At 45.0% G+C, this 23,350-nt stretch overlaps 1 protein-coding gene across 1 annotated transcript in view; it reads left to right on the top strand.

Moving 5' to 3' along the window:
* The window catches only part of mbtps1 (membrane-bound transcription factor peptidase, site 1), a 40,661-nt gene extending 17,803 nt beyond the window's left edge, over window positions 1-22,858 (top strand). Inside the window, exons 4-19 of the mRNA XM_079254826.1 lie at window positions 137-352; window positions 2,636-2,746; window positions 3,222-3,331; window positions 3,423-3,539; window positions 4,823-4,890; window positions 7,741-7,843; window positions 9,814-9,965; window positions 13,200-13,361; window positions 14,819-14,963; window positions 15,051-15,239; window positions 16,513-16,685; window positions 16,809-16,924; window positions 17,030-17,186; window positions 22,242-22,366; window positions 22,438-22,515; window positions 22,621-22,858. Coding sequence (XP_079110952.1) covers window positions 137-352; window positions 2,636-2,746; window positions 3,222-3,331; window positions 3,423-3,539; window positions 4,823-4,890; window positions 7,741-7,843; window positions 9,814-9,965; window positions 13,200-13,361; window positions 14,819-14,963; window positions 15,051-15,239; window positions 16,513-16,685; window positions 16,809-16,924; window positions 17,030-17,186; window positions 22,242-22,366; window positions 22,438-22,515; window positions 22,621-22,823 — 2,225 coding nt within the window. The 3' untranslated portion in view covers window positions 22,824-22,858. The remainder of the gene's footprint in view (window positions 1-136; window positions 353-2,635; window positions 2,747-3,221; window positions 3,332-3,422; window positions 3,540-4,822; window positions 4,891-7,740; window positions 7,844-9,813; window positions 9,966-13,199; window positions 13,362-14,818; window positions 14,964-15,050; window positions 15,240-16,512; window positions 16,686-16,808; window positions 16,925-17,029; window positions 17,187-22,241; window positions 22,367-22,437; window positions 22,516-22,620) is intronic.
* The last annotated feature ends 492 nt before the right edge of the window (window positions 22,859-23,350 follow it).

Raw genomic sequence — 23,350 nt, 5'->3', positions numbered from 1 at the left:
AGTAGCAGGATGTGTTGATCAGAGCGGCATCAACTCTTATTGCACATGAATAGAGGAGTCACAGATTTCATCATAAGCAAAGTAACGGAGTTCAGCAGGTAGAAGCTCACATTTCTCTCTACTTCTGTGTCCGAAGCCGCCGAACCTGCAGCTCCCTGCAACGCCACACCTGGGAACCAGAAATGGCAGTCGTGGCAGTCGTCCCGGCCTTTCAGACGGACCAGCCTGTCGCTGGGCTCGGGCTTCTGGCACGCCACCGGTCGCCACTCCAGCCGGCGTCTGTTGCGCGCCATCCCACGCCATGTGGCTCAGATCCTGCAGGCGGATGTGCTCTGGCAGATGGGACACACCGGTAAGATGCAGCTTTAAGTGCAAGTCAGCCTGTCGGTGTAAAGAACAAACACCCTCCCTCCCCTTCCGTCAGTAAAAGACAAACACAAGTGACTTATACGCATTCTTGCACACACACACACCTACATATCTGCATGAGGGATTTCAGACATTTGTTTCAGGTGTGTTGGAGAATCTACAGGACTGCATGCAGAGAGTCATGTGACCAGCGTGATTGATGGGAGTCCCACAGCTAAAGGATTTTCTAACGACCAGTAAGGTCGTTACACTTAATGTAAATTAAGTGGGGGGGGGGGGGGGGGGGGGCTTGAACTGCACATGAGAACGTCTGGCCCAGCTGGGAAGTCGCGGCTAGAAAGCCTGATTTTCAGGAGTCAGGAGAAAAAGGGGGTTTCTCATTTTCTGCAGGGAACTCAATGTAAAAATGGCAAATCATGTAAACTTACCTGTAAAAGTTTACAAAAGGAGAAGCTGTTCTTATTCATAAATAAACTCCTGCCGTCGTATCAGACACGATTCCAGATGGCAGATGCGTTATGAAGCCATTTCAGCTTCATGTAGGATTTGTCTACATTTACAGATTTTGATGATAATTGTATATTTAATCAAGATGCTAAACTGCGTCTCTAATGTGGGCGGTCATCGTTTGCTTATGTCTGGAGATTACAGCTTGGTGATGGATTACATCTGGATCGTTCTGCACAAAGACCATCTATCAGTCTGTCAGATGGGTTTGGTTCGTCTTCGTCTTCTTTCTCATGGGATTTATTTTGTAGATGTAAAAAATGATGATTATCGTGTTTTTATACGATAATTGTACATTTATTTTTTAAAAAGGTGAAAAGTAATCCATAAAAATGCCGGATTTAGCATCAGATCTAGTAAAGTTGCCACAGAAGTCGTGATGATTTCTACTGTTTTATGTGGAAAAAGCTCCTGGAAATGGTTTGAAATCATTCCTATGAAAACATCAAAATTCTGATATTCCAGTATTTTTATTGTAATAAGTTCCTAAAACATTTGAGTGAGACGACAAACGAGTTCAGCAAAAGACTTCAGAATAAAATCTTTTCTCAGGTCCGTATAAAACTTGCTTTGACGCCAAACGGTGTCTGTAAACATGAGCTGACAGACGAGCGTAGATCCAGCCGTGTTTTCATCAGATGATTTATTCAAGAAATCATGAAAATAAAGTTAATTTATGCTTCAAATAAACAATTGTTTACAAATCAGATTGCAGAAATGCTGTTTTGTGTCTCATATCTAGTCAGTTCTCATTTAAAGGGAAAATAATGATAATGAAGGAGGTCTGACGCCGGAAATCAATATTTTGCACCTGATATAACTTTGCTTCTCTAAATGTTTTTATTCTCCAGCTGGACTCTGAGCCCTGCTTCTCTCAGAATGCCAAACATTTTTACATCTTATTGATTCAGACTCGTGTTCTGAGCATTCAGAGGCCAAATGAAACGATGCATCATTAATGTAAACATAAACATAGTTGAGGCTGTGTCTTCCTTTTGCTCTTCTTCCATGTGATTCAAATTCAGGATTCACATCAGCTCCCATTCACATGTCAGAGACACCAAATTGGAACTGAGGTCTCGGGAGTGGCTGAGAGAAGGAAATATGAATATATACTTAAAAATATATATATATAAAAGTATAAATAGAAATAGAAGATAAATAGATAGAAATATAAGCTTAACACAATTTAAAAATAAACACTGAATAGTTGTAGACTACATGTGCAAGAGGTAGTTTGAAGTCTCTTTTCCATTAGCATCAGCTTGTCTCAACTTAACTCACCTCAACCCGTCTCAGCTTGGTCCTGTTTGTTTTCCATTACGATTTTGTACCAGGTCTAAAATGGGCGGGGTTTGTGTGAAATACCTGTCATTAGTGTTGTGCGCGACAAAAAAAAAGAGGAAAAAAAAAAACAAAAAACTGAAGATGGAGGACCTAGAGGCAATATATCTGCTACTTAGTCTGTGGCTAGTTTTCATCAACAAAATAAAAAAAAAAAACTAGTGTTGGCTTGCCAATTATAGCTTTTAGCTTGGCTAGTGGTTAGCGCTGACTGATATTAGCCAACATTAACAGTCACACAAAATGTGTAACTACCTGTTATTGTTGTTATTACTTCAATTTATGTATTATCTCCTCTACACCAAATAATAACTAATGGAAATAATGGAAATCCACTCACCATCCACCAATACACTCTCCAACGCTGTAGTGGCCGAGTCAACACCAATTGTCTTCCCATTCTCTTGCCGTGCAGGTTCTGGTGTGAAGGTGGCAGTGTTCGACACAGGCCTGAGCGAGAAGCACCCACACTTCAAGAATGTGAAGGAGAGGACCAACTGGACCAATGAAAAGACACTGGATGATGGTGAGGAGGAAGAAACGGGTTTGTCCCGCTCTTCCAGTTGGTTTTGGCTTGCAACTTGCTGCCGTGGTAACGGAGGACAGAGACACACGACGGCATCTGTCCAGCAACAGGATCTTTATGTCCTCTTCTCAGACACTGAACACAGCGTTCAGTTGAGATAAGAGTTATCACAGAATCTGGACCTTCCCGCCATCTAACAGATGATTATAAGTAATCTGATTACCTCTGTCTGGATGCGGTTCAGAGCTGGAACCAGGTTGTGCTGCGCTGCTCCCGTCCAGCTGATCAGTGTCTCTGTTTACCTGTTGGCCTCAGCGGCACGATAATCACTCCTGAGGTCACGCTTACTGGAACTTCAGTTTTCATTTCATTGTAAAATCTTGTTTTTTTCTTTTCAAGTCATACAAATAAAGTTAATCTTGACTCGGTGGGACTGAAACCCAGACAAAGCGTCTGTTTCCTGTTTCTTTCCCAGGCCTGGGCCATGGGACATTCGTAGCAGGAGTGATCGCCAGTATGAGGGAGTGTCAGGGCTTCGCACCCGATTCAGAGCTGCACATCTTCAGAGTGTTCACCAACAACCAGGTACAGGCAGCACATGCTTCCTGCCCCCGTTGTTTCCACGGAAAATAAAAAGGTTTTTTAGGTGTTTGCTGTCTCTCTTCGTCCCTCCCAGGTTTCCTACACCTCATGGTTCCTGGATGCTTTTAACTACGCCATCCTGAAAAAGATCGATGTCCTCAACCTCAGCATCGGGGGACCTGACTTCATGGACCACCCCTTCGTTGATAAGGTGACGCAGCTCTGGGTTTTCATGCAGATAAATAACCATAATAATTCTGAAACCAGCTTTTCTTCCTTCGTGTTGACAACGTTGGTGCCGAAGTAAACAGATGTTTTCTTGTGAGATTTATCATAAAACAGTCGTAACACTGAAATCCAGCGTATTCGTCTTCCTATTCTGTTTAATTATAATAATAATGTTTATTTACAGAGTTTCTGTAATGCTTTACGACTTGGCAGAATCACCATGAAACAAGTACTCCCAAAGACCAGGAAAGTGGACTACAGCAGTCCAGACATGAGGTCTTCACACTGGCTGTTTGTTCTGTTACTGGTCTACAAAGCTCTGAATGGCTTAGGACCAGAATACATGAGAGACCTCCTGTCCCAGTATGAACCTACCAGACCCCTCAGGTCTTCTGGATCTGGTCTTTTATCAGTTCCCAGAGTCAGAAGCAGACCTGAAGATGCTGCTTTCAGCTTCTATGCTCCACATGTCTGGAGAAACTCCCAGAAAGGCTCAGATCAGCCGGAACATCCAGTTAAAGACCTTCCTGTTCTCTTTTCAGTAGTTTTTATTTAAAAGGCATCAGATCTGCATCTTTAGAGCCTGAATTATTCAACTTGATCTTGTTTTAAATGCTGTTTTTACCTCCTGCTGTTTTTTTCTCTTCTCACTTGTTTTACCTGATTCTTCTCAATGTCGCAGTAAATCGCTTTAACCTGAGACATCGAGACAAACTTCAACCCTGTTGTTGAGTCGTGCCATACAAACACACTCAGCTTGCCTAAAACTGGTACGATCAGATGATAAAAATGCCCTATTTGCTCTCATGTTGTGTATAAAAGCAGCAACAAGAGACATAAAGAAGAAAATAACGGCTTAAATAAAATCCCTGAACCGCTGAAAGACCGCTGCTCAGGGAACAAAAAGAGCAAGAAGAACTGTGTGGTTTCAACAGCTCAGTGATTTAACTTAGACAGAAACCATTAAGAACTTCAAAAGTAATCAATAAAGTCTTAAAAGCAACTCTAAAGCAAACTGGTAGCCAAAACAAGGGTGATAATGTTTCCTTATTCCTGCTAAAAGCCTGGCAGCGGCTCTGCAGCTGGAGTCTGACAGATGTTTGCTTCAGAAAGGAAAACGGCTGCCAGGCAGCAAGAAAGTACAAATACTTCCCCAGTGTTTCAGTAAGATGACAGAAACGTGACCGAACAAGTGACCACACGCATCATGAATAAATGGTTCTTTACATTAAATATACCTCTTCTTCCTGTGTTTATGATTGACAGGTGTGGGAGCTGACTGCCAACAAGGTGATCATGGTTTCTGCTATCGGCAACGATGGACCTCTTTATGGGTACGTTCATCTCTTCAGCCGGCAGGCAGCTGTTTCAGTGGAGGAACGGCAACAACATATGCAACAAGCTGACCACTTTTTTAGAAAAACAGAGAAACTGGTATCCGCTAGACTAGGTCCCATTGGGGACTTGGCTCAGTTGTAAGGGTTAGGTCCATAAAGCGGCAACCTCCGGCGGTTAAAAGTGAAGCCTATGCAGAAGTGACAAAAATTGCAGTTCCCCCCTCATTCACTAGGGGCTCCAAAACAGAGAGCATCCCCATAGACTCCCATGTTAAAAAGACCAACTTCACAGCAGTGATCAAAAAGCCTCATGTGAATGTGTCCTTAGTGCTTAAGTTTAGTAGATCATTAGCAGTAAAAAGCGGTTGAGATTGTTCAGGCATCCGGTGAGGATCCCTTCTGGATGATCCCAGGAGATTTGATTCGTGGATGTCCCACAAGGATGACGTGGTCCCACTGGGATGACCAGGACCTACTGGACAGCTCGCAGCTGGGTCAGTAGCCACAGAGAGGGTGGCAGGAGGAGACTGAGGTCTGCTCCTTGCTCAGACTATGAAACCAATCCCACATTTACAGCAGAAAATTGACGGATATCATCACTCGGGCAAGGTCTTCTGGCCTGTAGTTTGTGTCGGCTCTGCTGTATTTGGGAAAATTGTTACTCCTTGTGGAGTTTAAGTTTAAAGCCAAGCAGTGGTGGAACTGTTGCATAAATGGAACCGGTAGCCGCATCCTTACCGTTTACCCTCGCTACAGCGTTTCCATTGGCACATTTAATCTGTTGAAAGACAAAAAGAATCTCAGTTATCTTTTCACGTAGCTCCTCGCATTTGTAAAGTCGGCAAGTAGCCTTTATGCCTGGATATAAACTCACATTTACTTCTTTATGCTTGGTGATATAAAACCTTGCTGTAAAATGGCGGAGCTTGACTTTTACATGCATCAGGGGGGCAGAGGGTGGGTCAGACTTTATCAGGTGTGTCATACGCTGAGAAATCTGGCCAAGTTTAAAAAGGTCCATAACAAGGGGGGAAGTTGGTTGTTTTGTCTGCAGCATTTGGATCTTGAGGATCAATTGTGGTTCACTGTATGGTGGTGGCAGGTGGGCTGGATGCTTGTTTTGACCTGAATGACTCACAAGGCTAGTTCCACATTGGGAGCTGTGGGGAGCTGCTGACACTGGAGTTGGTCTCCGCCTGAACTGGATCCCTTCTCTTTGCAAAAATGTCAGAAATATCTCACCATTCAAAGTCCGATTACAAGATATTTCTCTACATTTTCATGCTGTAGCTACTTTAAAATTACTAGCAGCCTTGCTAGCTTCTTGTCTAAATCAAGCTGAAGAATGTAGCGCTAGCTTTGTCAGTACTAAGTTACGTTGTTTCTCGTTAAGCAACTTTATTGTTTGTTTTCAGCCCCAATGTGAAAGTCTTTTAACTGAGTAGTGTTTACTTCCTGAATATAGTCACTGAACACCAAATACTAGATGGTTTCTGCACATTATCTTAAAACTGGTCTAGTGCTAGCATATGACTTTGTTAGCTTCAGGCTAATAACAGGTTCATAGCCGTATATAACATTTGTAGTTTCACAGGGACAAAATCTCTTCTAGAAATTGGCAGACAAATATATTTAAGTTAGCAAACCACTTTAAAATTAACCTCAAACTGGTGTAGTGATACTGGTCATCCCAAGTCTGTCCAGACAGATGTTTCTGTTCTCCTCATAGACCATATATGAAAGATGGACGGACCCTCCGGCGGTTAAAAGTATAGCATATGCGGAAGTGCATAAAACTGCAGTTCCCCCTCCATCCACTAGTAGCTGGCTGCAAAACTGAGCAATTCCCCATAGACTCCCAGTTAAAAAGACCAACTTCACAGCAGAGATAAACATGTTTACAGCCTGGTACAAAAATCCATTTTAGGTTTAATAGGTCAGGTTTACCTTCATGACAACTGTGGGGGGAGTGAATTGTTTTCTAACTCGCCCGTTTAAAAGTAATTTAATCTCAAAATTTGGCATATTCAGGGGCGTGTCCTTTTGATTGACAGGTACTCGACCTCCCGCTTCAAGTAAGAAGAACGTAGAACAATTGCGGTTTTTAGCCGGTTAACAACGTAACTTAGCTTTAGTCCACTTACCTCCATTAGCTGGTTAGCTCGTTATCTCCGGGTTAGCTCGGTAAGCTCTTAGCTACAGAAAGCTCAGAGTTCGCTCGATATCAATCATCCACCATGACGCTCACAGCCCCCCTCTCAGCTCCGGCTCTTTGCCCATATTTGTATTTCCCGGACGAGACAACATGCATGCCCCTGCCAAGATGTTAATGGTAGGAACCGCCCACCGAGCTTCAATTCAGCTTTTCAGAAACCTTAGGGGGACGTCACGGAGGCTCTGTCCATTTTTTTATATACAGTCTACGGTTCTCCTCCTCTAGTGACCTGTCAATCACCTGAGTTGGCACCTGGACTATCCAATGAGGTTTCAGGGGTAACAGGTGCCACCATGAGCTCAGCGATCGGAGACCTGTACGTTGGTCGAAAGCTCTATCCAGTTGATTTTTTTGTGTAAAATCTGGTCCCAGTTCCGAGTTCCCAGTCTAGTTTCTGGCTTTTGTTCCTGTGCTTCCAAAACTGGTAAACCTTTCCGTCATTTTGCAGTGTAGCTGTGCTTGTAGAGCTGGTGAGTCTGCCAGGTTTATCTCTGACCAAATCTTCATCCAGACTGTTCTTCACAACATCTCCGCACAGATGAAATCAGATTTTCTTGCAGATATTTGATGTTGTGTTCAGATAAAACAAAGTTCTTCCTTCATGACCTAATCAGTCAGTTCTTTTCCCTCAGCACCCTGAACAATCCGGCGGACCAGATGGATGTGATCGGAGTTGGGGGGATTGACTTTGAGGACAACATCGCCAGATTTTCCTCCAGAGGCATGACCACTTGGGTGAGTTTGTGCAGCGATGCCTCACACCCCCATCACATTTTCACACACCCAGCCTCTGCTTTTTCAGTCAGCCATCCGCATCGGAAGCTCCTGATCCTTCAGCCACATCCCATCAGACACTTACCAATACACACTTAAACACAAACACACACACACACACACACACACACACCATTTTTATCAGTCAGCCAGCAGCAGACATCTGGTTTAGGATCTGGTTCATTCAGTTTCACCCACTCAGCCTCAAACACACTCCAGTCTTCTTTCTTCTCTCTCCATCTCTTCCTGTCTTCTTTACTTTCTTTTCTCTCCATCTCTTCCTGTCTTCTATTTTCTCTCTCCATCTCTTCCATTCTTCTCTCTCCATCTCTTCCTGTCTTCTTTACTTTCTTTTCTCTCCATCTCTTCCTGTCTTCTTTCTTCTCTCTCCATCTCTTCCTGTCTTCTTTACTTTCTTTTCTCTCCATCTCTTCCTTTCTTCTCTCTCCATCTCTTCCTGTCTTCTTTACTTTCTTCTCTCTCCATCTCTTCCTTTCTTCTCTCTCCATCTCTTCCTGTCTTCTTTACTTTCTTTTCTCTCCATCTCTTCCTGTCTTCTTTACTTTCTTTTCTCTCCATCTCTTCCAGTCTTTACTTTCTTCTCTCTCCATCTCTTCCTGTCTTCTTTACTTTCTTTTCTCTCCATCTCTTCCCGTCTTCTATTTTCTCTCTCCATCTCTTCCATTCTTCTTTACTTTCTTCTCTCTCCATCTCTTCCTGTCTTCTTTACTTTCTTTTCTCTCCATCTCTTCCTGTCTTCTTTACTTTCTTCTCTCTCCATCTCTTCCTGTCTTCTTTACTTTCTTCTCTCCATCTCTTCCTGTCTTCTTTACTTTCTTCTCTCTCCATCTCTTCCTGTCTTTACTTTCTTTTCTCTCCATCTCTTCCTGTCTTCTTTACTTTCTTTTCTCTCCATCTCTTCCAGTCTTTACTTTCTTTTCTCTCCATCTCTTCCTGTCTTTACTTTCTTCTCTCTCCATCTCTTCCTGTCTTCTTTACTTTCTTTTCTCTCCATCTCTTCCTGTCTTCTTTACTTTCTTCTCTCTCCATCTCTTCCTGTCTTCTTTACTTTCTTCTCTCCATCTCTTCCTGTCTTCTCTTCTTTACTTTCTTTTCTCTCCATCTCTTCCAGTCTTTACTTTCTTTTCTCTCCATCTCTTCCTGTCTTCTTTACTTTCTTTTCTATCCATCTCTTCCTGTCTTCTTTACTTTCTTCTCTCTCCATCTCTTCCAGTCTTCTTTCTTCTCTCTCCATCTCTTCCAGTCTTCTTTCTTCTCTCTCCATCTCTTCCTGTCTTCTTTCTTCTCTCTCCATCTCTTCCTGTCTTCTTTCTTCTCTCTCCATCTCTTCCTGTCTTCTTTACTTTGTTCTCTCTCCATCTCTTCCAGTCTTCTTTCTTCTCTCTCCATCTCTTCCAGTCTTCTTTCTTCTCTCTCCATCTCTTCCTGTCTTTACTTTCTTCTCTCTCCATCTCTTCCTGTCTTCTTTACTTTCTTCTCCCGCCATCTCTTCCTGCCTCTCAGGGATCGTTTGTTTCCGTTTCATTTCCTTATTTCTCGTCACATTTAACGGAGGTTTCACATGTTCCCCACACCTCTAGCAGCAGTCAGACTGCATGCTGTCATCACCATATGCTGAGAAATATGTGTGTAATCTGGGAGGCATTAGTTATCTTCAGACTAGAGGTTTTGGTCCTCGCTGTGATGCTTTAAGTTGAACCGAGTGTCTTTTGAACATGCTGTGATGTGGACAGAACCGGATCAGAGTCGGTAAAACCAGAAACATATAAAGCATGTTTTTAATTCCATGTTAAAGTAAAAAAATTAAAAGGATTCAGTCCACACCACATAAAAAGGTCTTTGACTGGGCCTTGTTTTCCAGCTTGTGTGTTTGGATCTGACGTTTCGGTTCTGTACTTCACCTCCTCCAGGAGCTGCCGGGGGGCTACGGCAGAGTGAAGCCCGACATCGTCACCTACGGCTCTGGAGTCCGCGGCTCGGGGATGAAGGAGGGATGTCGCTCGCTGTCTGGCACCAGCGTGGCGTCTCCTGTGGTGGCGGGTGCGGTCACACTCCTGGCCAGGTCGGTTTAAAGGCTACGTTGATCCGCCTGCTGAGGAGATGAGATACTTCTCAGGTTTTAATGTGGCTGCCATGAAGTCAGAGAAGCTCACATCAGACTTTTCAGCACCAAACTTAGATCGATTTTAAAGTTAACCAGATTAACCAGGATTACTCATTCCAGTCCTACGAGCCGCAGTGCAGCAGGTTGTCTTTGTATTCCTGCTTCAACACACCTGATTCTATTAAATGGATCTCACAACCATTAGGTTCTGCACAGCGACTCGTTCATTTCAGTCAGGTGTGTTGGAGCAGGGATGCATGGAAACCTGCTGGATTGTGATCCTCGTATGACCGGAATCTGCAACCCTGAGACAAACATTTCTTACTTTCTTTGTTAGTTTTAGATGCTTTAAAGCCCCTTTCAGAAAAAAGAATGGTTTCAGTGGGACATGACTGGGTCAGAACCAGAAAGAACTCCTTCCACCCCCCTGAACGGCGCCGCTGGCGCTGTAAAACATTCTGCATTAGCGTCTTGCAGCAGCTGTCTGTCAGATGTTTGGTTCAGACAGGAAAACTGCTGCCAGGCAGGAAGAAAGTACAAATACTTCCCCGGCTCCTGTCTCCACCTGCACTCTGGTGCAGTTTGCTTGCAGTGTGAACGCTAACGGACCTTCTAATGAACCAAAGACGGAAAGAACTTATGCTGCTCGTGCTGGACAGAAACACCAAGACTAAATTTATTGTTGCTCCGTTTTCAATCAAAGAACCAGATTTTCTTCCTTCCAGCAGACCCGTTAAGGTCCAGGTTCTGGAGAGGATCCGTCCCTCCAGCAGACCCGTTAAGGTCCAGGTTCTGGAGAAGATCCGTCCCTTCATCAGACCCGTTAAGGTCCAGGATCTGGAGAGGATCCGTCCCTTCATCAGACCCGTTAAGGTCCAGGTTCTGGAGAGGATCCGTCCCTCCAGCAGGCCCGTTAAGGTCCAGGTTCTGGAGAGGATCCGTCCCTTCATCAGACCCGTTAAGGTCCAGGTTCTGGAGAGGATCCGTCCCTTCATCAGACCCGTTAAGGTCCAGGTTCTGGAGAGGATCCGTCCCTTCATCAGACCCGTTAAGGTCCAGGTTCTGGAAAGGATCCGTCCCTTCATCAGACCCGTTAAGGTCCAGGTTCTGGAGAAGATCCGTCCCTTCATCAGACCCGTTAAGGTCCAGGTTCTGGAGAGGATCCGTCCCTTCATCAGACCCGTTAAGGTCCAGGTTCTGGAGAGGATCCGTCCCTTCATCAGACCCGTTAAGGTCCTGGTTCTGGAGAGGATCCGTCCCTTCATCAGACCCGTTAAGGTCCTGGTTCTGGAGAGGATCCGTCCCTTCATCAGACCCGTTAAGGTCCAGGTTCTGGAGAGGATCCGTCCCTTCATCAGACCCGTTAAGGTCCAGGTTCTGGAGAGGATCCGTCCCTTCATCAGACCCGTTAAGGTCCAGGTTCTGGAGAGGATCCGTCCCTCCAGCAGACCCGTTAAGGTCCAGGTTCTGGAGAGGATCCGTCCCTTCATCAGACCCGTTAAGGTCCAGGTTCTGGAGAGGATCCGTCCCTTCATCAGACCCGTTAAGGTCCAGGTTCTGGAGAGGATCCGTCCCTTCATCAGACCCGTTAAGGTCCAGGTTCTGGAGAGGATCCGTCCCTTCATCAGACCCGTTAAGGTCCAGGTTCTGGAGAGGATCCGTCCCTTCATCAGACCCGTTAAGGTCCAGGTTCTGGAGAGGATCCGTCCCTCCAGCAGACCCGTTAAGGTCCAGGTTCTGGAGAGGATCCGTCCCTTCATCAGACCCGTTAAGGTCCAGGTTCTGGAGAGGATCCGTCCCTTCATCAGACCCGTTAAGGTCCAGGTTCTGGAGAGGATCCGTCCCTTCATCAGACCCGTTAAGGTCCAGGTTCTGGAAAGGATCCGTCCCTTCATCAGACCCGTTAAGGTCCAGGTTCTGGAGAAGATCCGTCCCTTCATCAGACCCGTTAAGGTCCAGGTTCTGGAGAGGATCCGTCCCTTCATCAGACCCGTTAAGGTCCAGGTTCTGGAGAGGATCCGTCCCTTCATCAGACCCGTTAAGGTCCTGGTTCTGGAGAGGATCCGTCCCTTCATCAGACCCGTTAAGGTCCTGGTTCTGGAGAGGATCCGTCCCTTCATCAGACCCGTTAAGGTCCAGGTTCTGGAGAGGATCCGTCCCTTCATCAGACCCGTTAAGGTCCAGGTTCTGGAGAGGATCCGTCCCTTCATCAGACCCGTTAAGGTCCAGGTTCTGGAGAGGATCCGTCCCTCCAGCAGACCCGTTAAGGTCCAGGTTCTGGAGAGGATCCGTCCCTTCATCAGACCCGTTAAGATCCAGGTTCTGGAGAGGATCCGTCCCTTCATCAGACCCGTTAAGGTCCAGGTTCTGGAGAGGATCCGTCCCTTCATCAGACCCGTTAAGGTCCAGGTTCTGGAGAGGATCCGTCCCTTCATCAGACCCGTTAAGGTCCAGGTTCTGGAGAGGATCCGTCCCTTCATCAGACCCGTTAAGGTCCAGGTTCTGGAGAGGATCCAACAGACCATCAGGTTTCTCAGATGGAAATGTTGCGGCTGCGTCTCTGATGTTACAGGAAGTGGGTGATTAGACGGTTATTTCACAATAAAAGCAGCGACTTCCTGCATCGTGTCGATGCAGCGATGATTGAACTCCAGTTGGAAGTTTTCTCTTTTGCTCTGCAAGCAGCTCCCAGGTCAGTGTGACCCAACCCAGCAGGCGCAGAGAGTCTCGTCTCAGAGTGGGCGATTAAAACACGATCGATTGTTTTGGTAACTTTGTTCTGAAAAGAAGTCCGCTGCTACCTGCTGAGTCACTGTGGTGCTTTTAAGATGCCTGGAGCTGTTTGAGGCCACGTCTTGCAGCTGAGGAGAGCTTTTATTCTCCTGTTGAGGAGTTGGCTGCTGCAGGATAATACTGAAGCTTTAATTACCTCAGGTTTTTGTAATCCTACTTGAGCAGGCGGTGAAACGTTTCCCAGAGGACTGAGGCGTTTCACTGATTAATGTTTGCTGTTATTCCCAGTCTGTCAGTATCCCATCCCAACACGGCGAAAGCCTCCTCATTGCAGAGCTGTCACTGAGCCGATTTGTCAGCTCACGCTGCTGCACTGAACATCCCACTGCCCTGTTACCAGCAGCCACTTCTCCCTGTTCACAGCACAGTCACATAATCACACGCAATTCTGCCCTGCAGCACCGTCCTGAACCGGGAGCTGGTGAACCCCGCCTCCATGAAGCAGGCCCTCATCGCCTCGGCCCGCAGGCTGCCCGGGGTCAACATGTTCGAGCAGGGCCACGGGAAGCTGGATCTGATCAGAGCCTACCAGATCCTCAACAGCTACAGACCTCAGGCCAGGTGAGATGCTCAGCGCAAGGTCATGGATGCTGAAACTTACACACACACACACACACACACTCACACATTCCGCAGCTGTAAACACACACCCAGCCTTGGGCTGCTCGATTATTTTGACTGAAATTGAGAACTCGATTATTTAACACGATTATCCTGTATTTTTAAAAAACGCTGCGCGTCGTGGTGTTCTAGACTCCGTGTCGCGCATCATAACCGTCTAATGCACGGTTCTGAGTTGTTTAATCTGGTTTTACCGCTTATATAGGTACATTTTATGCCAAACAGCCGCTGTCAGGCTGCAGCGCGTTTCTCTCATTCACCTGTTAAAAGACAACTGATCTGAACCAGTTTATTAATGCGTTGCTATGGTAACGCCCCGTAACGGAGAGATAATACAGTGTTTAACTCGCCAAACTATTTATAGGAAAATAATGCAGCCAGTTGTCACTGACAATGGTATAAACTATGTTTAGGTGAACTTCCACAACCTACTGCAGTTATTCTACATTGACCTGCAGCCGGAGCCGACTGAGACTGGCCGCCTGGGAGTGCTTTAGGACGGGAGAGGCTCCCGCTGCTCCTTCCTTACAGTAACTGCAGAACAATATGTGCCTTCAAGTCAGTCGCCAAAACACCAGAAAAGTCTCTAATAACTCCAGTAAAAGCTGCTAGATTTGTCGCTTTTAACAAAAAAAGTCGCCAGATTTAGCGAGAAAGTCACCAAGTTGGCAACAGTGTCTGAATGAAAGCAAAGCGCCTGTGGGAGGAGTTTACAGCACAGCGCTGCAACGCCAGAGACGCTCGATTAGCAGCTGAAGACAGCAGGAGAGGAAACTGCAGAGAGAAAAATAATCACACCCTTTTAGTTTTAGGATCGTTGAAAACCCAGATCGTAATTGAGATAAAAATCAGATTAATCGCCCAGCCCTAACCTAGCCATGGTGTCGCTCTGAGAGAGACCAACCCAGTGTCATCGCCCTGGCTGTTGGGAAAGACCAGCAGGAGCCGACTGGCAGAGTTACATCGTACTCGCCGACAGTAGCCGTGTCCCGGATCAGATCTGCACACTTCCACGTCTGCAGGCTGCGTAGGAGACAAAGTGTTCTACGTCATCTGCGACTTCAAAGTGAGCTAATTGTTGGTGAAATGAGAGGGTCTGCCGAGTGTACTAGAGTCACCCATAGTGCTCCGGTCCTCCGTTGCCTAGCAACTACATATGCCAGGTTTATCTGATAACTCGTCCCATTCTTTCCCAAAAAAACCACAAAAATATTTTTCAAAATGATACAAAATGGTGCCAGTAATTTTAATTTAATTAATTTTCATTTGCGTTTGCATCCTGCTGCATCGGTGTTTCAGTTTGTCTTCGTCTCGTCCAGCCTTCTCTTACAGGTTTCATGTAAAACCACGATGTGCACAAGTTGTGTCTGACTGGACGGTGTTCTTGTTCTTCGCAGTCTCTCTCCCAGCTACATCGACCTCACTGAGTGTCCTTACATGTGGCCTTACTGCTCTCAGCCCATCTACTACGGAGGAATGCCCACCATCGTTAATGTGACCATCCTCAACGGCATGGGAGTCACCGGCAGGATCGTCGACAAGGTGAGCCAACTCCGTAGCAGGAATGGAGTCTTTTTGTTTCCTCAAAGCCAGAAAGATGACATGAAGACCCTCCACTCTTCCTTTCAGCCCATCTGGCAGCCTTACCTCCCCCAGAATGGCGACCACATTGATGTCGCCATCTCATACTCCCCCGTGCTGTGGCCTTGGGCCGGGTACCTGGCTGTGTCCATCTCCGTGGCCAAGAAGGCTGCATCGTGGGAGGGGATAGCTCAGGGTCATGTGATGGTCACGGTGGCATCGCCTGCAGAGAACGACGTGAGTGGCTGCAGAAACATCCGAGTCCTGTCCTCCAAATGTCTCTGTGCTCATGTGGTTCACACTTTCCGCTCACACACACACACAGGTTGCTATGCTTCTAGTTTTAGTTCGAATATTTTGATATTTATTTGTATCAATTTATGACATTAAGAAAAGTATTTCTGTTGATGTCCTGATCCAACACCCTGTGTAGATCAGGGACCCTAAGTCCTGGTCCTTCTGACTTGTGCAGAGCTTGATGTCAGACTCTGCACAAGTCCGCTAACGTCCCGCTGATTTAAGTCAGGTGTGTTGCAGCAGGGAAGCTTCTATAACCTGCAGAGAGCAGGACTGCTATAAATCATTGGTCAGTTTGCTTATTCATCTTCTAGATGCATCATGAGCAGGACAAATGTCACACCTGCATACATCCCTGCAACAGTAGCACCAACACATGTCAGCTTCAGGACCTGCTGGGATAACTGGGATCCACTGGTTTGACCTCATAAACTGTACGTCTCTGCTAACTGGATGCTTGTTTTTTATTTTTACTTTTCACTGCACAAACACAAACGTCCAGAACTCTGCAAAAGTCTTCAACCAGCCCTCATTTCTCTGTCCTTCACTTCCAGGCTTTGTAGTCAGTAATTCTCCAGCTTCTCCAGCCAAGGCCGGATTACCCAATGGGCGTTATGGGTACAGGCCCAGGGGCCCACACCCATTGGGGGTCCATGTTGGGCCCATATAGAGAATACATCAGCAGTTTGGACATGAAACAAAATGTACATAAAAGCCAGATACAGTGTCTACTGTACTGCTATTGGTACCACAGGCTGTGAGATGTTAGAAATGCTGTCTCCCAGTGGATCATTCACAATTTTTACAATGTTGTGGAACGGGGCCCCAGGAACACTCTGGGCCCAGGGGGCCTGTCCACTTGTAATCCGGCCCTGTCTCCAGCTCTGAGGAACGGACTTGTTGCTTCAGTCATTTAATGCTGACCTATAAATCATTCAAGCTGAAAAAGCTCCTTATTCAATACACAAACCAGTGTGTGAACCCATTTTTACTGGATCTGAAGACACTTTGCTACAAGCAGCCTGTTGCAAAGACAAAATCGTGTGTGTTCAGTCTGATCACTGTCTCGCTCTCTGGCAAGGTCCGCCTGTCGTGTTATTGTCATCATCAGCTGCTTTTCACTTCCTGTATGGAGAGTTTAGGCTGAGGCATCAGCAGAAATAAACCCTTAACAAGGCCGCCCCGCACTTTCTTTGCTTTTCCCTGTTTGCAGTCAGAGGTGGGAGGAGAGCTGACGTCTACCGTGAAGCTCCCCATCAAGGTAAAGATCGTTCCCACTCCGCCTCGCAGCAAGAGGGTGCTGTGGGACCAGTACCACAACCTGCGCTACCCGCCGGGATACTTTCCCCGAGACAACCTCCGCATGAAGAACGACCCACTGGACTGGTACGTGTGTGTGTGTGTGTGTGTGTGTGTGTGTGTGTGTGTGCGTGCGTGCATATGTGTAGAAGGCTGCAGAGCTTTTCTCCCAAACCCAGCAGGAAGGTTTGAAGCTCTTTCTGTTTGCAGGAACGGGGACCACATCCACACCAACTTCAGGGACATGTACCAGCACTTGAGGAGTATGGGCTACTTCGTTGAGGTGCTGGGAGCCCCCATCACATGCTTTGATGCCAGCCAGTACGGTACGAGCAGCTGATCCCCCCCCTGCAGAACGCCACGCTGAAACACGGATGAGGACACGCTGATGGGGACACACTGATGGACTGCTCGGCTTTCTGTCTCTGCAGGCACGCTGCTGATGGTGGATAGCGAGGAGGAGTATTTTCCTGAGGAGATCACGAAGCTGAGGAGAGACATCGACAACGGGCTGTCACTCATCATCTTCAGTGACTGGTACAACACGTCCGTGATGAGGAAGGTCAAGTTCTATGACGAAAACACAAGGTAAGCAGCTCCTCCTCAACACCCTGCAGCTCATCACTAATGCTGAAGCCAAACAATGACTGGTTTGGTCTGGAAGGAATATCCTAGTTGGGATCTAATGAGTCTGAATCATCTGGAACACAACATACAACAGGGGGTGTCCAAAGTCAGTCCACAAGGGGCCGCTATCCTGAAGGTTATCCATGTATCTCTGCTCCAACATCTTCCATTAAATTCACCAAACAGCCAATGAAGTTCTGCACACTGACTGATTAATTTGAGTCAGGTTTGTTGGAGCAGGGATACATGGAAAACATGTAGGATTGTTGCCCTCGAGGACCAGAGATACTGACATGCTGAGCCCCATTAGAGCCCGACTGATCTGGGATTTTTGGGGCTGATGCCGTTTTTGGAGGCTTAAAAAAGTTTCAGTCATGATTCTCTTTATTTCCATACACAGCCAGCAGGAGAGTCAAGGTAGCCACATTTTCTGTTTGACACATTCAGATTGTGTCTGTGGATCCAGTGTGTTTAAACTCACATCACACATGTTTTACCTATTTTCTATATTCACGCTGTCCCAGTAGCAAAGGCCCAAATCCACTTTCAGAACCACAGAAATAGTTTTGGTGTTTGAAGCTACATGTAGCTACGTGTAGTTATACTTAAATACATGTAGCTACATGTAGTTACATAGTTAGCTACATGTAGTTATACTTAACTACATGTAACTACGTGTAGTTATGTGTAACTACATGTAGCTACATGTAGTTACATAGTTAGCTACATGTAGTTACATAGTTAGCTACATGTAGTTAAGTATAACTACATGTAGTTATACTTAACTACATGTAACTACGTGTAACTATGTGTAACTATGTGTAACTACATGTATCTACATGTAGTTACATAGTTAGCTACATGTAGTTAAGTATAACTACATGTAGTTATACTTAACTACATGTAACTACGTGTAACTATGTGTAACTACATGTAGCTACATGTAGTTACATAGTTAGCTACATGTAACTATATGTAGTTACATAGTTAAATTTAACTACATGTAGCTATGTAACTACATGTAGCTACATGCAGTTACATGTATTTACATATTTTAGATACATGTATTTAAGTATAACTACAACAACATGTAACTACATATGTAGCTACATATAACTGGAAGTAATGACAGGACGGTAGATGTAGCTTCATGTAGCTACATGTAGTTACATAGTTAGCTATATGTAGTTAAGTATAACTACATGTAGCTAACTCTGTAACTACATGTAGCTTTATGTAGTTACATGTAGTTTGTAGCTAGTTAGGTATAGCTACATGTAGTTATACTTAACTACATGTAGCTACATGTAGTTAATACATTTGTAGCTAGTTAAGTATAGCTACATTTAGTTATACTTAAGTACATGTAGCTAACTATGTACATGTAGTTACATGTAGTTACATAGTTAAGTTTAACTACATGTAGCTAACTATGTAACTACATGTAGCTACATGTAGTTACATGTATTTGCATAATTTAGCTACATGTAGTTAAGTATAACTACAACAATAACTTGCTAATTACATGTAGCTACATGTAGTTAGCAACATGTGACTACATGTAGCTACATATAACTGTAATTAATAAGTAATTACATGAAGCTAGATGTAGATTTACATAGTTAACTATATGTAGTTAATATAACTACATGTATCGAACTATGTAGCGACATGTAGCTATATGTAGTTACAGCTACATGTAGCTACATGTAACTGGAAGTAATTACATAAAGCTAGATATAACTACATGTATTTGTAGCCATATCTAGGTACATGTAACTACATCTTATTACATTTTCACATATAAATGCCGTCTTTGTGAACTGCCTCTGACAAGCCCTGCAGTTATCTTTAATCAACAGTAAAAGCATCATCCCTGGGCTTCTGGGCTGCAGTTTGGCTGCAGGTAGAGCCCATTCTGTAAAGACCATTTCTGATTGGAGCTTCGGCTGAATAGCTTCATTGATCTGCTGCTGAGAAAGTTGCCAAAGATTTAATGATCCATTTCTCTCCCTAAGTTGAAGCTCACTGTTAGGTTGATTAGTTGGGCTGCTTGTGTTCCTGAAGTTTTGAGTGAATAAAAATGTGTGTTTTCTGCTTCTACGCACACTCTGCTCATTATTTACTCTCTGCTTTCTGATTATAAAGGTATGTCCTGGTGTGTGTTTGTGAGCTTGTGTTTGTGTAAAACTCTCCCATCACATTAACAGAAGTTGAATTTTCAAGCGGCTTTATCTTCTTTGGTATCCTGTAGCACCGACCTGTTTAGCGTAGCGCAGGATGAAAGTTTCATAACGGAGAGCGCTAATTTCCCCACTTCAGGAAAACCACACAAACAAGGTGTCACATGAAAGCCAAAGCTCTTCACACATCTGACAAAATCATAAATCTCGTCTCATTTACTGTTTTGTGGTGAAAAGTTTTATTCCAGCCTGAAAAACTCTACTCATGTGTCTGCGTTTGACATCATGAAGAGACAAAGAGCTGCAGAGGACCAATCATGAAGGTCCTGCTGGTTTCCATGGAGATGAGGGAGGTTTTCTATGTTTTCTTCACTTCTTTCTGGATCCCGGTGGTGTTTCTGAGGTGTATGTGGGCTCTGAGCTGGACTCTCCAGACTCTGAACCCTGGTAGAGGTTCCCGAGATCTTTGCCTGTAAAACTGCAAAGGGTTCATGTTTTTATCTTCTACTTTTACACAGTTCCTCTTCAGACATCGCTTTCCTCAGAAAAGTCAGGCTGCTGCCTCTGGTTTTACTGGAAGTTCAGTGTGGAGATCTGTGATGTGTTTTTGTTCCAGAAAAAGGTTCAGGCTTACAGTTCAGGTTGTTGTTGTTAAGATAAGCAGAGTGTTTCAGAATCAGAATCAGACTTTTATTGCCATTGTCTTCGAACATTTCACAGACTAGGAACTTGTTTTGGTGATAAGGTGCTGAATAATAAAAATAATAATAAAAACACTGAATAATAATATAAAAATAGAAATACAGCTATTTTACAACTATTTTACAAATAAGGTAATGCAGAGAAATGAACATATATACATACTTTTTTTTGGTTAAAAATATATAATTAAAGTAAAGGTAAAAGTAATTTTGTTCATAGACATGCAGATATGTACATTATGAACTGTAGCATCTGAACAACCGTGCAAGTTAGCGGTGCAATAGATGAAGTGATGTGACATGACTTATTTAAGTGACTGGAGTAATAAAGTGTCCAGCTCAGGTATTATGAGTCTGAGGATAGAGGGGAAGAAACTGTTTTTATGGCGAGAGGTTCTGGTCTGAATGGACCGTAGCCTTCTGCCAGAGCAAAGTGGCTTAAATAGTCCATGTTTTGGGGGGTGTTTCATCCCAGGCAGGATCTCAACGGGGTTAAAGCTGCGCTGAGTGAAAAGCCAACAACGATTCACGTCGTTGACTTATTGGAAGTAATAAATGCAGATTCAGCACTCCCCTGCAGATCAGCTCTGCGGCCTGGCGAGAAGAAAGAGCTGCAGAGGTTTAATTCATCGACTCTTCCACAATGAGACGTTTTTAGATGATAGGATAGACTTCGTTCCTCTCTGACTTCGGTTTCTTTTATTTCTAAACACTCTGCATTAAAGCTGCACAATTAATCGGATTTTGATTGTGATCACAATTTTGGTGGCCAATTAAATAAACCTGATCGTCAATGATGTTTACATTCTAAACGCAGCTCTGCTGGCTGAGAACTCAGGTTCTCAGCCAGCAGTCTGCCAACCACCAGGGGGCGAACGTCTGGTTATGACTTCATTAAGCTGCCTAAATACTAAACACACCCTTCACCAGCAGCCAGTTAAGTATCGTTGGATTGGTTGGACATGTAAGGTCCGCATTTTTCCTGTTGCAGGTAAAACGGATTGTTTTGATTAAACAGCTGATTGAACACTGGATAAGAAATATAGTAATCCAAGTTGTCCCTTTGGATTAAAACATCTGCTAAATGACTCTAGAATAGAATATATATATATATATATATATATATATATATATATATATATATATATATATATATATATATATATATATATATATAAACATAAATATATATAGATACATAAATATATATATATATATTAATGTAATTATACATTTAAAAAAATACATGTTTTTCAGACACAATGAATGATTGTGATTAATAATCGTGATTACAATACTGCTCAAAATAATCGCGATTATTATTTTGGTTATAATCATGCAGCTCTACTCTGCATCCTCTTCTCCGACTTGTGTCGTCAGGTGTTGCTCCGCTTTGCACCACCTGAATGAATAAACATCTTTTACCCCATTAATGGTTTCACTGGGAGCATTTATCGTTCTGTAATGATGACAAGATAAAAAGCTTTACGTCCGATTCTCAGACTCCCCTCTGCAGCATCATCTATGTGTCCTCACTCTGTGATAGATGTCTCACATCACATCACGTCCCTGATTCAGGGCTCCTTGTGGAGAAATAATAATTACTCAGCACGCCCTGCTCCTCCGCTCACACCCCCCCAAGCTTAGTTAAACACAGTTTAATGTTTTCAAGTGTTACGCTGAGGGATTCAGCCGTAACTGACTGCAACGCTTCATTTGAGAGTTTTTCATGCAAAGCCTCCTTTTACTGTTTTAGACGTATCAAGCTCTCCTCCTCCTCTGGGAGGTCACAGTTTTCAGCTTCATGTTTTTCATGTCACGAACTCGCTGGGATTATTTCCACACCTGCATGCTTTACACGTTTCTCCTCCAAAGCAGCTCAGCCAGATTATTTAACTTCCACATCAAGTTGTTTGCAGCCTGTTAACGATCGTTTTACTTCATGCAGGTGTGTTCAGGTCAGATTCCTGGTCCAGAAAGTAAAAGTCCTGCCATGTTTTTGGATCTACCTGTACATTTACCTGTTTTTGCTAACAGGCTCGTTTACCTGGCAGATAAATTCAGCTGGTTTGGTGACTGGTCAGGACTGGAACTGGTTTAGTGGATGACGTGTGCTGATTTCCACCCTGCAGGCAGTGGTGGATGCCAGACACAGGGGGCGCTAATGTCCCCGCTCTGAACGACCTGATCTCCGTGTGGGGGATGGCGTTCAGCGACGGGCTGTACGAGGGAGACTTCACCATGGCGGATCATGACAGTAAGACGAGACGCTGTTTTCTGTCGACGTTTTCTTGCTCTTCAGACTCTGACGAGTGTTTTGTGTCGTAGTGTACTACGCCTCGGGCTGCAGCATCGCACGTTTCCCCGAGGATGGAATCGTGATCGCAAAGAACCTGAAGGACCAAGGTAGCGTAACGCCCGCTTAGCGTCGCAGTGTTGGCGAGCAGCCGCACGCTGTATGATCTGTTGTGTCAGACGCACCAGTGTGTATGTCGTGTGTGTTGTTTACAGGTCTGGAGGTCCTAAAGCAGGAGACAGCCGTGGTGGAGGAGATTCCCATCCTTGGACTGTACCAAACGCCATCAGACGGGGGGGGTCGAATCGCTCTGTACGGAGATTCTAACTGTATAGACGATAGTCCACAGACAGAAAGGTCTCGTCTCCGCGGCTTTGCTTCATACGTCTCACTCAGAACATCATGTTCCCCCTCATAACGATTTATTTCTTTACTTCCAGACTGTTTCTGGCTTCTGGATGCTCTGCTGCAGTACACCTCCTACAGTATGACCCCTCCCAGCCTCAGCCACTCCCACAGCAGAGTGGCTCCGCCCACAGGTGCAGAGCGCCCACTGCCACAGAGGCTGGAAGGTGAGGAGTCCAGATGTGCTCCGACGTCAAGACTAAATAAAGACGATTAAAAGTCGTCGTTCAGATGGAGCTTCACCCTTCATGCCGCACGTCGTCGCGCTGCACGTCGTCGCGCTGCACGTCGTCGCGCGGCACGTCGTCGCGCTGCACGTCGTCGCGCTTCCTGCACGTCGTCGCGCTGCACGTCGTCACACTACACGTCGTCGCGCTTCCTGCACGTCGTCACGCTCCAGCCGGAGTTTGTTTTTACTGAATTCGGTTTTTTGCGGTCGTTTACACGATCACTTCAACGTGACCGTCATCCCTCTGAACTGGGATCAGCGTGTTGCCCTGCAGTGACACACCTGTGTGGGGAAAACACGCCGTCACACAC

Source organism: Telmatherina bonti, assembly GCF_933228915.1.
Source record: "Telmatherina bonti genome assembly, chromosome: 2".
Taxonomy (NCBI): Eukaryota; Metazoa; Chordata; class Actinopteri; order Atheriniformes; family Telmatherinidae; genus Telmatherina; species Telmatherina bonti.
The sequence above is the reverse complement of the archived record's forward strand: the minus strand, read 5'-3'. Positions and strand labels throughout refer to the sequence as shown.